The following is a 14307-nucleotide window of genomic DNA, read 5'->3' as shown; positions in this document are numbered from 1 at the left end:
AATGCACACGTGATTGCACAACTGTTTCATTATTGTTTGTTGCTCTAGGTAGGAGGAGTGTCTTCTGAATGATTGCAGTGTGCACTATAATGCCAAATATGAAGCCTAGTTTCTTCTATGGAAAGGTATTTTAATTAGTGCTACCTGATCTGCAGTGGAAACACAGTAAAACGTACAGTAAAACGTAAAATCTAACAAGTTACAATCACTGAATGTGGTTTTACTGGAGAGAAAAAAAAACAACCCTTATCCAACTTCCCCATGTCTAGTAACTGTACTACCTTATTGTCTTATAGCACCAGATGAAAGGTCTCATTGTATTTGGTTTGTAAATGTTTTATCTGTCCTTGATGTTGTTCCTGCTTTAATCTACCTGTTTTTAATAACTTTTTTAAACTGAAGTTTGCAGGATTTTCTGTGGGTAGGGTCTTCACTGTCTCAAAAGCGTACATGGTTTAAACATCGTCTTGACTATCTTGAAAATCTTTTTTCACTTTGTTTTCATCCTATGAAAACCCTACTTCTTTTGCCTTGATTTTTGGTTTATTCTTAATTTGTCCCTGGGAGATTAATTCAGATAAACATTTCTTTTTTCAAGGGAGCCCTGGCAGTTATGTTATGAAATATATTTACTTGGATCTCACTGGTCAGATTTGTGCCTTTGCTTATCTACTAAACAGGTAATGCAGGATATAGTTCCGTAGCATGAGGGACAGAGTGTGACAGCAGGCTGTGGTACAGCCCAGTGTTCTTTCAGACTGAGCTGTACTCTCACAGATGTAAACGTTTATGTATTTACACAGCGACTGATAATTATGTCTAGCATAATGTTAGATATGTGGATGAAATCTAATTCCACTCTGGATAAACTACCATGTCAAACGCATGACAAGTGACTCAACAGTGTCATCTAATAAATGTTGATTCCACTGCAGAAAATTCCATTACCTAATGTTACCTCATCTTTACTAGCAAGGCAGTCAAACAATAGGCTACTTCTGATAAGTCACTGCTACTAAAAGTTATTTTTCTGTCAACACAATCAAGCCTTTCTTGCTGTCACAATTTCTCACATCTCGGTCACCTTATCGTGTGGAATGTTATGGTATGGAATGGATGACTTCATCACCTGAAAAGGTGACTCATGCCACAATGTAACTGCACCGTAAGAATGTGGGGCAAATGGCATGCTGCCAGTATTATGAATTACCAGCTCAAGCGTTGACAACTGAAATATTACTACTTTTAGTAACAGAAATGTTTCGTGTTTCTAGTTTGTTTCATGGACCGTTTAATTTTTGTGTTACAAAATTGGTCCGAATGTTCAGTAGATGTGGCAGTGCTCCTTATAAATGTCTTAAGTTATGTACCACAAGATCTAGAACAGTATGTTCCATGGGAATGTAATTGTTCTATTGGCTTTAATTTCAGGAAATGATGCAATGATGAAAATCCCAAGATAGGACAACACGTTTTTTTCTTCTCTAAAAAAAAAAAAGAAGAAAAAAACGTAGTTGTAACCCCTTTGATAATACTCATTTCAGGCAGAGGAGTGGTTTTCTTTAAACCAGTCCCGAATCTGTTGATTTGATTCCAATGAAGGCGTAGGCGTGTCCGTATGTTTCGTTTTGCACGCCCTTAGACTTCTCTAGTTGTAAAGAAGACGGTGAACGCTTTATCAAAATTTCTGCTTAGAACCGTGAACATTCGGTTTCGGCTTCATTTAATTTAGCCTAGACTTAGAAACATTTACCAAATTGCAATATGCTGTCATCAACCGTTAAAAGTATCTCGATAAGTTACGATTCTATAAACGAGCAAAACACCTTTTCGAATGGAGATACAATTTCAGGACGAATGATTCTGGAGCTTTCAAAGGAAGCCGAGATAAATTCCCTGTCAGTTAAAGCGAAAGGAAAGGCCGACGTACATTGGAGAGAAAAGCACGGAGACAGACATGTGTCTTATAACGCAAAAGAAGAATACTTCAAGCTGGAACAATTCATATACAGAAAAGTAAAGGACGGTAAGAACACGGGTGATTCCATCTCCATTACTAAAGTAGCCTCAGCTAATCACGAGAGAAAAAACGAAAAACTTGAACTTTGCATGGGCTTGAATCAGCTACTTATTACTACTACTACTTAGTACAAGTTTGGTTTAATTAAGAGACTGTGGTTTAATTACATAACGAAAAGGAAAGGCGGAAGAACTATAAACCACGTGTTGTCAGGAAGCTTGAGGCGATAGGTTATGGCGGACCGAATCGCGACAAAAGGGCGGTGGAATATCTAGTTACACTATAGGCGTATTTGATCTGGGATGAATTGTCACGTAATAATTAATTGCAAGTGGAGATCGTTACCAAGTTGTACATATTACCCTGTGAGAATGTTGTGAAAATGTTGTGTTTGGTCAATGTGACGTTATGTTGTCAAAACAATTACGATATCAGCAACGTTTTCTACATGCAGCAACAACACCGAACATACAAGTGTTTTGCTTTCTGGTGTAAATACACAACAGGGTTCCTTACATCACGGCAAAAAGTAAAAGTTTTTTTAATATATATATATATTTTTTACATTTTTTCTTAACGTGGAGGTCTACATGAGGCTCAAATGTTTTTTTTTTTTTTGAAAGTTTTTTGGGTAAAAATAAAAAAGTAAGCAGGGCCAGCTGTAGGATTTTGGTGGCTCTAAGCAAGATTTTGCTTGTGGCCCCAAAAAACTCGCAGCACAACCACCAAATCACACACACTGCTCATAAATGAATGAACACACACACACACACACACACACACACACAATAGAGATGGACAAATGAATTAACAACAAATCTCTTACTTTATTTGAAAACAATGTATATTACAAATATATTAAAATTTGAGAAGTTAAGAAACAATTAACAATGGTAAAGTATTCAAAATAATAAATAAAAAAGTCAACATATTTAAACTATAAAAGCAGCAGTCATGTCAGCTGACGAGGTAGATGGTCCTGGTGCAGCGGAGGTTGCTCCAAAATATTTCAATAATGCCCCTGAAAAGATTGCGTTCAACTGCATGTTGCTTATTATAAAATCCTTCTTACATTACGTGTTATGAAATGTTCTCTGTTCATTCCATATTAAATTAATAATGCTAGTTTTGGGATAGGGGATAAATAACATAATTCAAATATATTAACAAATAATGTTATTTAGCTAAAAAGAAAAAAAAAAAAAGATTGCATCATGTGGCCCCCCTAGCGGTTGTGGCTCTAAACAACCGCATAGAGTGTTTATGCCAGTGGCCGGTCCTGAAAGTAAGGAATGCATGTAATGCACTTTCATAGTTTGGCCTGCTTGGTCATTGCAACAGTAGGCTACTGCCTCCACTCTGCAATCAACGGGCAGAACTGCACACCTACTGTACTGGAGGCCTAACTGAAGGAGCTGTGGGGCCTGTTGGGCTTGGTTATGAAAGTGTGGTGGATTACTAAGAGCCTGAGCCTGAATATTCAGATTCTGAGTGGTGGAATGCTGAATACCTCCAGCACACTGTCACCTGTGTTTAGGAAACCTAATAGATACTCCAATTACCTAGTTATGGGTTTGCATAGAGCAAAAACCAGGAACATCTATGGCACTTCATGACCAGGGTTGCCCTCCCACGCACTATAGGCAAACTTGCAGTGCCAAGTTGTGTACATTAAAAACAATGAAAAGGGTTTGTGCTTCCATAACAGGGGTACACAACTCCGGTCCTGGCGGACTGACCAGCATGCTGGTATTTGTTCTAACCAATTACCTTAGTTTTAGTTTTCTGACAGATCTATGCTGCACCACTCCTATACTTGAGCACAGTAAAATCTGCAGGATACACTTGCAGTCTGCAGCTGGTGCTTAGACAAATATCAGATCAAGATATTGATTCACCTAATTAAATATTTAAGGGCAGAAACTGACCGGCCCTTGTGTACCCCTGTTCTACAACAAAATATAAAGTCACTTTTTTGATGATAATATTTTAGTCTTTTACTGTTGACATTTTGTATTCAGTTTAATTTAAAAAAAAATAATTTTTACAATGCCTCACCCTTACGTTTGTTTTTATTTTTTCCTGTTTTTATCACCTATTTCATTTGACCTGTTTTTATCTTGTATTATTAGCCAATGGCTGTTTTAATTGTGCCTTTTAGGTTTTGTATGATAATATACTGTATATTATAATGAAGTTCAATGAATATTGCTCCGTTGTTAAATCAGGCTGTTGAAACCATAACTGGTGAGACCAGTATACATATTGCACAGGACTAAACGGGTGTCCTGTAGAACTCTGCTGGGCCGTAACGCAGCTGTCAAAATAAAGTCTGAAATCAAATAGAGCAGCTATCAAAATAACATTTTTCTTCCAACAGATCTTTTATGCCAGTACAATACTATACAGTGCAGGTCTACTGTAGTCTCAAACCAGTCTTTCACTCACCGCGTCATTTGTTAAATCCTCCATCTGTTCTCAGCATTGAACTCACCCAAAATGCACTGATCCTGTGGATTATGGATCTCCATAGCTTTCTTGCAACCAGGACGTTGTGTATTTTGTTGCAACAATTTCTTATGACAGAGAAAATCCTTAACATACTTCCTCTACACTGAAATAGTACATTTTAACAGAGTGATCTCAGCATTGGCTGGTGTGCATTTTCCACTATTATGGTGATGACATTATATCTGGTTTATTTCTATTTATTTATATACTGGTTTATTTCTGCAGGAGACCAGGAGAGGTTGGTGGATCAATGTGGAGAGACATGTAAGTGCTGTTAGGAAGGGGGGCGGGGGTGTTGTTAGACATTTTAAATTTTTTTGCCTATAGAATCAACTTAAAATAAGATAAGTATGTTTTCTAGGCCGGCTGTAATTAGTAATCCAGGTGTCCGGTCGTTTCCTTTAGAAGACACTTGAAAGAACAGAGTTTGTCACTAATCTTGGAACAGCAGACAAAGTGGATTTCTGTATTTTCTGTCTATTAATCACTTTCAGCTGTCTCTGTTGTAAAAATATTTTGTCATTTAAACTTTTTCTAGACGGTAAAGCAATTCCAGCGGGAAAACACGTGTATCCATTCAGTTTTCGGATTCCTGATGGGTAAGAGCATGCAGGGATGAGGGACTCTGTAGGGAAACCAAATTTGATATGAAAGGGCAAAGTGCATTTTACCAAGCAAGTGCTCATAATTTTGACCAGTGTGTTTTTCCTCACAGAAATATGCCATCAACCTATAAAGGGATTCACGGCAAAGTATTCTACCTGGTCCAGGCTAAACTCGACAGGTCAATGCGCATGGATCAGAAAGACAAGGCTGAGTTCAACTTTCTTTCCAGGAGTGACATGAACAATCCTATATACATGGTATGCATGTGACAATTTGGAACAGTCTAATGAACTGACGAAACAAGACATATTATGCATGCTCATTTCCTAGATTTTGCACTGCAAAATGTTGAGTGTTGCATGAACTCTGTTGGGCATTCACTGATTTCATGCAGAGACCTCAGTCTGGCACAGAGAATAAGAAGATGAAGCTGTTCACCAAAGGAAGTACCAACATGAAAATTAGTATAGATAAAAAGGGTTACATGCAAGGTAAGCCTCAAAATATTTCATATTTCACTGTATATGAGCACTTCTTCTGGGATTAATGTAAATGTAAAACCTATGAATTTAAGTCTTAATCATAGTTTTTTGTTTTTATATTTTAATTAATGTTCAGTAGTTGACCCATTTGACTTTTTTAACCAACTGTTTGAATCGCAACAACTAACTTACATTTTTTACTTTATTGCTCCCTCATCAGATAGTACAGTTACTTAGCCTATGTAGTACCTTTGCACCTTGACCAATGTTGTCCAATGAAGATTACCTTGCTTTCTGTCTGGGTTTTTTGCCACAGGTGAAGCAATAACGATCACGGCGAACATCGAGAACGACTCATCACGTGACCTCGTGCCCAAGTTTTCTCTGGACCGAGAGGAGAGCTTCTATGCCAGAGGCCATCAGAAACAGTTCAATAAGAGGATCCTCAAAGAGGAGGGAGCAGCCATCCCTTCGCAGTCACACCAGACAAACACATATGTGGTCAAAATCCCACCTGATGCGATGGTCTCCATCACTCACTCTCGTATTATCAAAGTCAAGTACCAACTGAAGGTATGTAGACCATATATAGTCGTGACTCTAGCCTTTCTGCTGCCCTAGTTGAGATTTATGACACCGCACCCATTTGGACGGGGGCATCAAGTGTGCAGACGGCTAACATTCCATTGCTTGTGAAACATCAGGAATTTCAGCTGTCTTGGTCACAAGATTCCACCTCTTGCAGCCACGCTAGCCATTTTTTAGGAGACCGGGCATGATCAGAATTTTATCCATTATGCCATGTATGCTGGGATTCAATTGCTTAATTAATAAATGAGTGACACCTGCGTGGTATCCGCTGTTTTACAAATATTTAATTTGATGTTTTGATTTTTTGTTCATTTACCTGCAACAACATTAAAAGCCACAGAATGGAAAAAATCTTTTCACAGTCGAGGCAAGCTAGATTCAGATCCCCTTGAAGAAACAATATTAAGGCTAGATGGTCCTTGGATGATCTGGAAATTCTTGATTTTGAATGAACAATAGTATATGAAAGTATGTGAAAGACTCTTACTTTTTCCATTATTAAAATATTTTATGAAGCTCTCATTTTTGCCTAGGTGTACATATAAAAATCCAAACTGTTGTCAGTTCAATGACATTAACATTTTGTTTCACAAAGCACTTAACCTTCCAGTTTGCAGTGTGAGCATGAGATTAAAAAAAATTTTTTTATATTTTTGCTTTAGTAGATCAAATGAAAAGTGCAACATTTTCTTGTAAGAACATATTTTTGCTTTTCTATTAAAAAGATGTTTTGACTGCTCTGGCTTTCATCGGACAACCTTTATAATCTTTACTGTGTACGGCACTGTGTGTTCATGCAAGCACATGACCTATGCCATGCTCCATTACATCATCCAACCATAATTCACGTATATCATCCAATCAGCAATGGCAACTAGCTTGAGTGACTAACTTGGGCCATGCTCTGGTGTGGGTGCAGAGGCAAGAACATATTGTGCCATTTAAACCAGAAGAATAAATCATTGTTGGATGATCACACTGATCATTTGACTGATCTTTGATTTTACTTACAGTGATAATTTGTGTTGTCAGGAAAGCATTGGATACAATGTGTAGAAGACACCATCTCAAGTGTGGGGACTAATACCCGATTCTTGTTTTACAGGTCTATCTGGATGTTCCCTATGCTTCGGACCCAGAGATCATATTTCCACTGATTATTTTTCCTGCTATTAAAGGGTTTAGTCCAATGGCCAACCCAGAACCATCCAGTGATTTTGGGGACACTAACCAAGCTGGATGGAATCCACCCCCATATGGGCCTGGAGGGTTTCCACCCCCAGCTGTCCCTGGAGGGTATCCATCCCCAGCTGGCCCTGGAGGGTATCCACCCCCAGCTGGCCCTGGAGGGTATCCACCCCCAGCTGGCCCTGGAGGGTATCCACCCCCAGCTGGCCCTGGAGGGTTTCCACCCCCATCTGGGCCTGGAGGGTATCCACCCCCATCTGGGCCTGGAGGGTATCCACCCCCATCTGGGCCTGGAGGGTATCCACCCCCATCTGCCCCTGGAGAGTTACCACCTCCATATGCCCCTGGAGGTTATACACCTGCCAATGCCCCTGAAGAGTTACCACCTCCGTATGCCCCCGGAGGGTATTCGAATGCCCCAGGTGGCTTTCCACCTCAGTCTGCACCAGGATCTTTTCCCCCTCCGACTGCTCCTAGCGCACCCCCACCCCAATTTGGCCCAGTAGACTTTTTGTCCCAGCCTGGTCCTAGTGCACCTCCATCCCTAACTGGCCCAATAGATTTTCTATCTCAGAATGCCCCAAGTGCACCTTCATCTCAGCCTGCAGCTGGGATTTATCCATCTCTGTCTGATTTTGGAGGAAAAGCATAATGACTTTGGGTTACCTTCAGCAAAATTAAGTGAGACTAGGGGTGCTGACAGACTTCTGAAATTGCAAAGCATTTTATTCAGATGTGTGTTTGAAACTAGGTTGGCTATAGCTGAAGCTATTATTTTGTGACAGGTCCCAATAGATTTGCAATGTCTTCGAAAATATATAAACGTGCTTAAAAATGCAAGGAGGGGGAAATAAGCCTAAATGAAAACCTTCTGAAAAATAAATAAAAATAAATAAATCATTCTGCATCATACTGACTAGTAAGTTACTAATATTTTCTGTACATCTTGTGATGTACCATTAGGACCATCGAGTGGATTAATAGAATGAAAGGTGGGAAACAATGCTGTGAGTGGTTTTATATCTGAATTTGAACACTTAATACAAAGGCATACACAGCATTGCTCTGTACAGTTTGTACAGCCCCTGTACTGCCTAGACTGCAAACAAAAGGAATTGAGAAACAACTGAAAGTGTTTAGCATAAACACCATGACCACTGTGAAAGAGTGAGAGGTAGAGTGCTAGAAATATAAATATTGCATGCTCGCTCGCAAGAAAAGATTCATGTATGTACACGTTGGAGATTTAAAGGGACTGAACGTTGAATGTGAAAATGTCAAAACAAATGCATGGGGAAATCGTGTCATGCCGTCTGCAGGGTGTCAAACTCTCAAACTACAGTGAATTTTATTCTCTGCCATGATTCTTTCTGCATTGTGAAAGCATATAATTATATCTAGAAAATGAGAAAATTATGGTGCCTTTTTTAATGGTATCACCCTTGTTTGTGTTACATGTGTGCTCTTGATTGTATTGCATTTACACTATTTTAATCGGTAAGGTTTTCTGGGTCAACATTTTAGTAGAGAAGGATAAGGATGTATGCTTACCTTTGGTCTGTTGCATTAGTGTTTGGAGGGGAGAGACCTTTTGTTCTAATGATGTATGTATGATACCTGGTTTGCACCATCAGGTTACCACATTTTATTGAACAACATTTCAGAGCTTTTTAAAGTTAGTTTTACACTTGGTTTATTTCACACTTGAATTTTTGTCCATTTAAAAATTCATTATGTCCATTTAATAACATATGAGCTCTTACAAAACAAGAATGTCTGTGCTTTTTGGTATAAGATTACAAACATGTGATTGCAATGTTCCTAACTGAACATTCTAATGCTGATGTAATACACTAGTAATTGAAAGCAATGAAGTTCTAGAACTGGAAAATAAAGAAATGAAATTCCAAAAAACCAACTGTTTAAAGGGTTAGTATAAATGATGTATTACTAATTATTAATTTAATGTACTATAGTAGAACTATAGTAACTAATAATACCCTTATTGAAAGCCCTATCATTAACTGGAGCTGTGATGTTTTCCATTGGTTTGTTTTCTTAAAAGTTGTGATGTTTTCATTCTGTTACTTTCTCATCTAAATATTTGTTTTTCTAAAATAAAGAATTATTCAAAAAGCAAACATTTGTTCACTGATTGAATTCAGTAATATGGTGTTAAAGATTACTCTGTTAATGCTGCATCAAAGGACAAGTTGGTACCAGCCTAGTCAAGCTGGGCTGAGCTGGTGCACCAACCTGGTCAACCTGACTTCTGCAGGTAGACAAGCTTCCTGAGGAATCGGCTAGGTCAAGCTAGCTTGTGGTGGACCAGCTTGGGTGAATTAGTCTACCAACTTGGTCAGTTTGGTTCATGATGGACCAGCTGGTGTATCGGCATGGCTGTAAGCTACCAGTTTGCTGGCAACCAGCTTGCTGAAGCTCTTGAGTGAAGATGCTCCGTTTGGTAAATACACATTAAATGAATTTGTGATTTGAAGAATAAAGATTCTTTCTGTAGGTTGATTACAAGGCAGTTTAATTTAGATTCTGAACATGTTTCAGGTATGGTTTCTCTATTTTTGTGACTTGATTCCTACACGGTTCATTAGAGCAATTAACCTTGTGGAATATTATCACTTCAGGTTCTGTTAGTTCCCGTCTTTTCCCTTTTCGTCGACAGTTAATGTTTGGCCAATGTGGTACCTAGTGACCTTTACTCAGACCAGTTTTAGCTGTATTTAAGTTTTACTGATCATCTAGTGGCCGTCATTTGTCATGTACTTAATTTGCAAGTGAGCATTACATTCATGGTATGTGCAAATTTATATCCACTGCGTGCCTGTCTTCAACTAGAGAAGCGGAATGAAACCGTCCAGACCATTTTGGAGCAATTGCTTCGTTTGTGTTGAATAAAAAAAGCCTCACGTCGTCCTATCACTACTAGTAGTCCTTCATATGTGCTCCAATCTAGGCTAAACCAGAAAAGGATACACCTAGATACGGGAAGTGGAGTAGATAACGTAACAACATGTGTTAAACATTTTCCAGTACGAGCTTCAGGTGGGTGGATGTAGGTTATCATCTATATGTAAGTGTGAAATAGGTTAACATGCGCTGAGAGACTAGAAACATTATCGTATTCTATCATTAAATTGTTAAAATCATTCTGGAAAGAATGGTAAACGCCATTCAAAAAATGTTGATAAATTACGGCCGGTCAACGAACCAACACCTTCCTAGTGGGGACCTCATCTCGGGTAGATTAACTGTGGAAATAACGACGGAAGTCAAGATCAGTTCTCTTTTATTAAAGCAAAGGGGAAAACTAGGGTTCTGTGGGCTGAGGATGGTGTGACTACCGTGATATTACACGCAAAAGAAAATACTTCGAATTGGAGCACCATGCGGGAACATAATGGTGAATAGACATGACTGCTTTTTAACAGATTTAAATATGTTAACTTTGGAAGATAGCATGGTGATGGCGTGATGCATTGTTCCATCTCCATAGGAAAAGCTTGTCGAGTGTGGAGAATCATGTGTACATCTCAATTGCTTAGAATGTTTCAAATTGTTCACTCGCAAATTGTGCATATTACCTCATTGTGTTGTCAATAACACTCAGTGAAACTGAAAATTATAATTATGATACAGACGACAATGTTGTGGCTCCAAGAATCCACAAGTACCCGTTCACTTTCCAGGTTCTGAAACGGTAGGCTTCACTGTCTGAGTGAGCTGACAAAGTCGTATTTTTAATAATACATTTTAATTATTTAAAGGTGTGTATTATGTAGGCTATAATTATCATCCATACTTTTTCTTTCTTGCATATCTCTTCACAGATGGATGCCAGGATCATTTAAAGGGGCTTTCGGCAAAACTAAATATAAACTTGAAGCAAAGTTGAGCAGATGCGAATGGCGAGCAAGGTCAAGACTGAGTTCAAGACTAACTTGCAGCACGCTGTACAGTCCTCTCCACGTGACTGACTGTTTACCTCTCCTACACACACCCCCGAATTCCCCTCTTCTTCTCAGGTTTTACCCCAGTCCACTGTTTCCAGTACTAGCACCCCCTATCTGTTAGGAGTGCAATTTTTTCCTTCATCCTCAGTGACCTTTCCTTCTCCTCCGGTCTGTCCCACTGGCTCTCCCTACTCTCCTATCCTAGAACTTAATGTTAAACGGTATATCTCTCCTCCTATCATTCCTACCCGAATATCTGTTAGATATCCTACTCATTATCCAATCCGTGCTGTTACTGTTTCCAATTTAATTACAATTCCCCTTCAGCCTCCTATCACCAGCTCTGTTCCCACTCTATTTAATCCAGCTACCTTTAAAAACAGAAAAGGATTAGGAATTATTCACTTAAATATTAGAAGTTTACTATCAAGACTGACCTTGATATACTGGTTTTAAGTGAAACTTGGCTTAGAAATAGCATCAGTGACTCAGACGTAGCTCTAATGGGTTACAACTTATACAGAGTGGATAGAACTGGTAGGGGAGGAGGGGTGAGAATATATGTTAAAACAGGTTTCTCTGTAACAATTTTAAAAGTCACAATTCCAATTAATTTTTAATTCCTTGCACTGAATGTTCAGCTGGGGCCTAACTCAGTAATTGTTGGCTGCATTAGAAGTACTCGGCTAATGAAAACAAAATCTCACAAGGTTATAAGGAGAAATCTAAGACATTTTAATGAGCAAGCCTTTTTATCTTCCCATAGTTTCCCATAGTAATATACAATACACATCTGAGATTACTGATGTCGACTTGGCTCTGGATTTCTTCACAAAGACTCTTCTTTCTGTCATTGATAGACATGCTCCACTAAAAAAACTTAGGATTAAAGATAGTCACCCCCTGGTTTTCACCTGAGCTAGCAGCTTTATTTAAAGAAAGGAATAGAGCCTGGTCTCTTGCCAGACACTCCGGTGACCCTTCACATTTGGCAGGAATAGATTCACATCTTCGGTAAGAGTAGCCAAATCCAAATATTACCTAGATCTAAATACCTGGTCCTATGCTAACCCGGCTAAATTCTGGAAGGCAGTGAACTCCATCAAAAACAGACCCACTACTTCCCTACCTTCATTGATTCTGGTGACTGTTTGATCTCTGATCATAATGAGGTTTGCCTAGCTTTCAACAAGCACTTTGCCGAGGCTGGGCATTTATTTGAAAAGGAATATACAGCACCCCCTCTTATTAGTGATGATTGTGTATATACTATGAACCAGGTCTTTCAGTTTTCCTTTCAGCCCTTCTCTGCTAGTGTTCTTTTTGAGACCTTGCAGACCATTGATCACAGGAGCTCTACTGGAGAGGATAAATTAGATCCTTTTTTTCTGAAAATGGCTGCTCCATTCATCGCAGAGCAGTTATCACACATATTCAATCTTTCTATTTCAACAGGCATATTCCCTAGTATCTGGAAATTGGCACATGTATTTCCACTGCACACAGGAGGTGATAGAAATGATCTAAACAATTATAGACCGATCTCCAAATTACTATGCCTAGCTAAAATTCTGGAATCTCAAATAATCAACTCAAAATATTTCTTTCTAGTCATTCAGTTCTAAGCCCACATCAATCTGGATTTAGAGCCAAGCATAGCACTATCTCAGCTGTTACACTAGTTACATACAATATTATGCCTGCTCTAGACAGTAAGAAACACTGTGCTACCCTTTTTGTAGATCTGTCTAAAACCTTCGACACAGTCGATCACGCTTTGCTTTTACAGAAGCTGTGCAGCATTGGTTTAGATGGTAAAGCTTGTGATTGGTTTCATAATTATTTGTATGGGAGACTTCAGTGTGTGAAGTCTGGGAGCACCCAGTCTGGGTTCCTGCCGGTGTCGAAGGGGGTTCCGCAGGGATCAGTTCTGGGCCCTATCCTTTTCACCATTTACATTAATAATATTGTTTCCTCACTAAATGACTGTCAAGTCCATCTATACGCAGGCGATACTATTGTATATTGTATTGCTGATTCTGCTCAGCTGCCATTGAGAAACTGCAGCTTGCTTTTAATGCCCTTCAGGAGGCTCTTGTTAAGCTTAAGCTGGTTCTTAATGCAAGCAAAACAAAATTCATGTTGTTTACTAGGGCCAGAAGCACTGATTATGATAGTATATTTATATCCACTGCAAATAGTTCTAAAATTGAGAGAGTATCTGAATATAAATATCTTGGCATCTGGCTTGACGAGAAATTCTCATTTAAATTCCATATAGATGATTTTGTCAGCAAACTGAGACAAAAAATTGGCTTCCTTTATAGAAACAGATGTTGCTTCCCTATGATCAGTAGAAAAATAATTGTTGAAGCAGTTTTCCTTTCAGTGTTAGACTATGGTGACATTATTTATAGAATTGCTGCTCCTTCTTCTCTTAAGCACTTGGACACAGTCTATCACTCTGCCCTCAGATTTATCACTGGCGATAGTTATGGTACCCACCACTGTGTCCTCTATGCCAAGGTGGGTCTGTCTTCTCTGGCAGTGAGGCGTGATAAACACTGGTTTTTGTTTATCTTTAAGGCCACTGTCGGAATGCTTCCACCTTATATTACAAGGTTGTTAGAGTGGCGCTCTGGACCCTATCGAACCAACCCGATCAAATGGCTTGCTTATGCTTAAGGTCCCTCGGGCTCGATCAGAAATTGGGAAGTCAGCATTCCATTTTAGTGCCCCATCCTCCTGGAATGAGCTCCAACAATTGCTGAAAATCAGTTCTCACCCATTTACCATCTCTGCTTATTTTACAGGTCTACCTTGACATTCCATTTGCTGCTAAAGACCCAGAGGTTAAGCTACCCGTGGTGATACTTCCTGTCGATTCTGAGTTTGGAAAGATGGATCTGAAGTGGCCTCGGCACGTGGACATGCTGGTGAA

The 14307-nt window shown here is 39.1% G+C and overlaps 1 protein-coding gene across 1 annotated transcript; it reads left to right on the top strand.

Moving 5' to 3' along the window:
- Positions 1-1588: 1588 nt before the first annotated feature.
- LOC135233207 (arrestin domain-containing protein 3-like) lies at positions 1589-9539 on the top strand. The gene is made up of 7 exons (XM_064296522.1): positions 1589-2026; positions 4757-4795; positions 5070-5130; positions 5247-5394; positions 5532-5628; positions 5936-6192; positions 7316-9539. Exons 1-7 carry the CDS (start codon positions 1765-1767, stop codon positions 8048-8050), a joined length of 1599 nt encoding a protein of 532 aa, XP_064152592.1. The 5' UTR covers positions 1589-1764; the 3' UTR covers positions 8051-9539.
- Positions 9540-14307: the final 4768 nt, after the last annotated feature.

Source organism: Anguilla rostrata, chromosome 10 (genome assembly GCF_018555375.3).
Source record: "Anguilla rostrata isolate EN2019 chromosome 10, ASM1855537v3, whole genome shotgun sequence".
Classification (NCBI taxonomy): Eukaryota; Metazoa; Chordata; class Actinopteri; order Anguilliformes; family Anguillidae; genus Anguilla; species Anguilla rostrata.
The sequence above is the reverse complement of the archived record's forward strand: the minus strand, read 5'-3'. Positions and strand labels throughout refer to the sequence as shown.

Bases quoted from the DNA above. Each gene is read 5' to 3' on its own strand.
- LOC135233207 (XM_064296522.1), top strand. From the start codon at position 1,765: ATGCTGTCATCAACCGTTAAAAGTATCTCGATAAGTTACGATTCTATA. The intron at 4,796-5,069 runs GTAAGTGCTGTT...AACTTTTTCTAG, and splicing joins GGATCAATGTGGAGAGACAT to ACGGTAAAGCAATTCCAGCG. The intron at 5,395-5,531 runs GTATGCATGTGA...GATTTCATGCAG, and splicing joins TGAACAATCCTATATACATG to AGACCTCAGTCTGGCACAGA.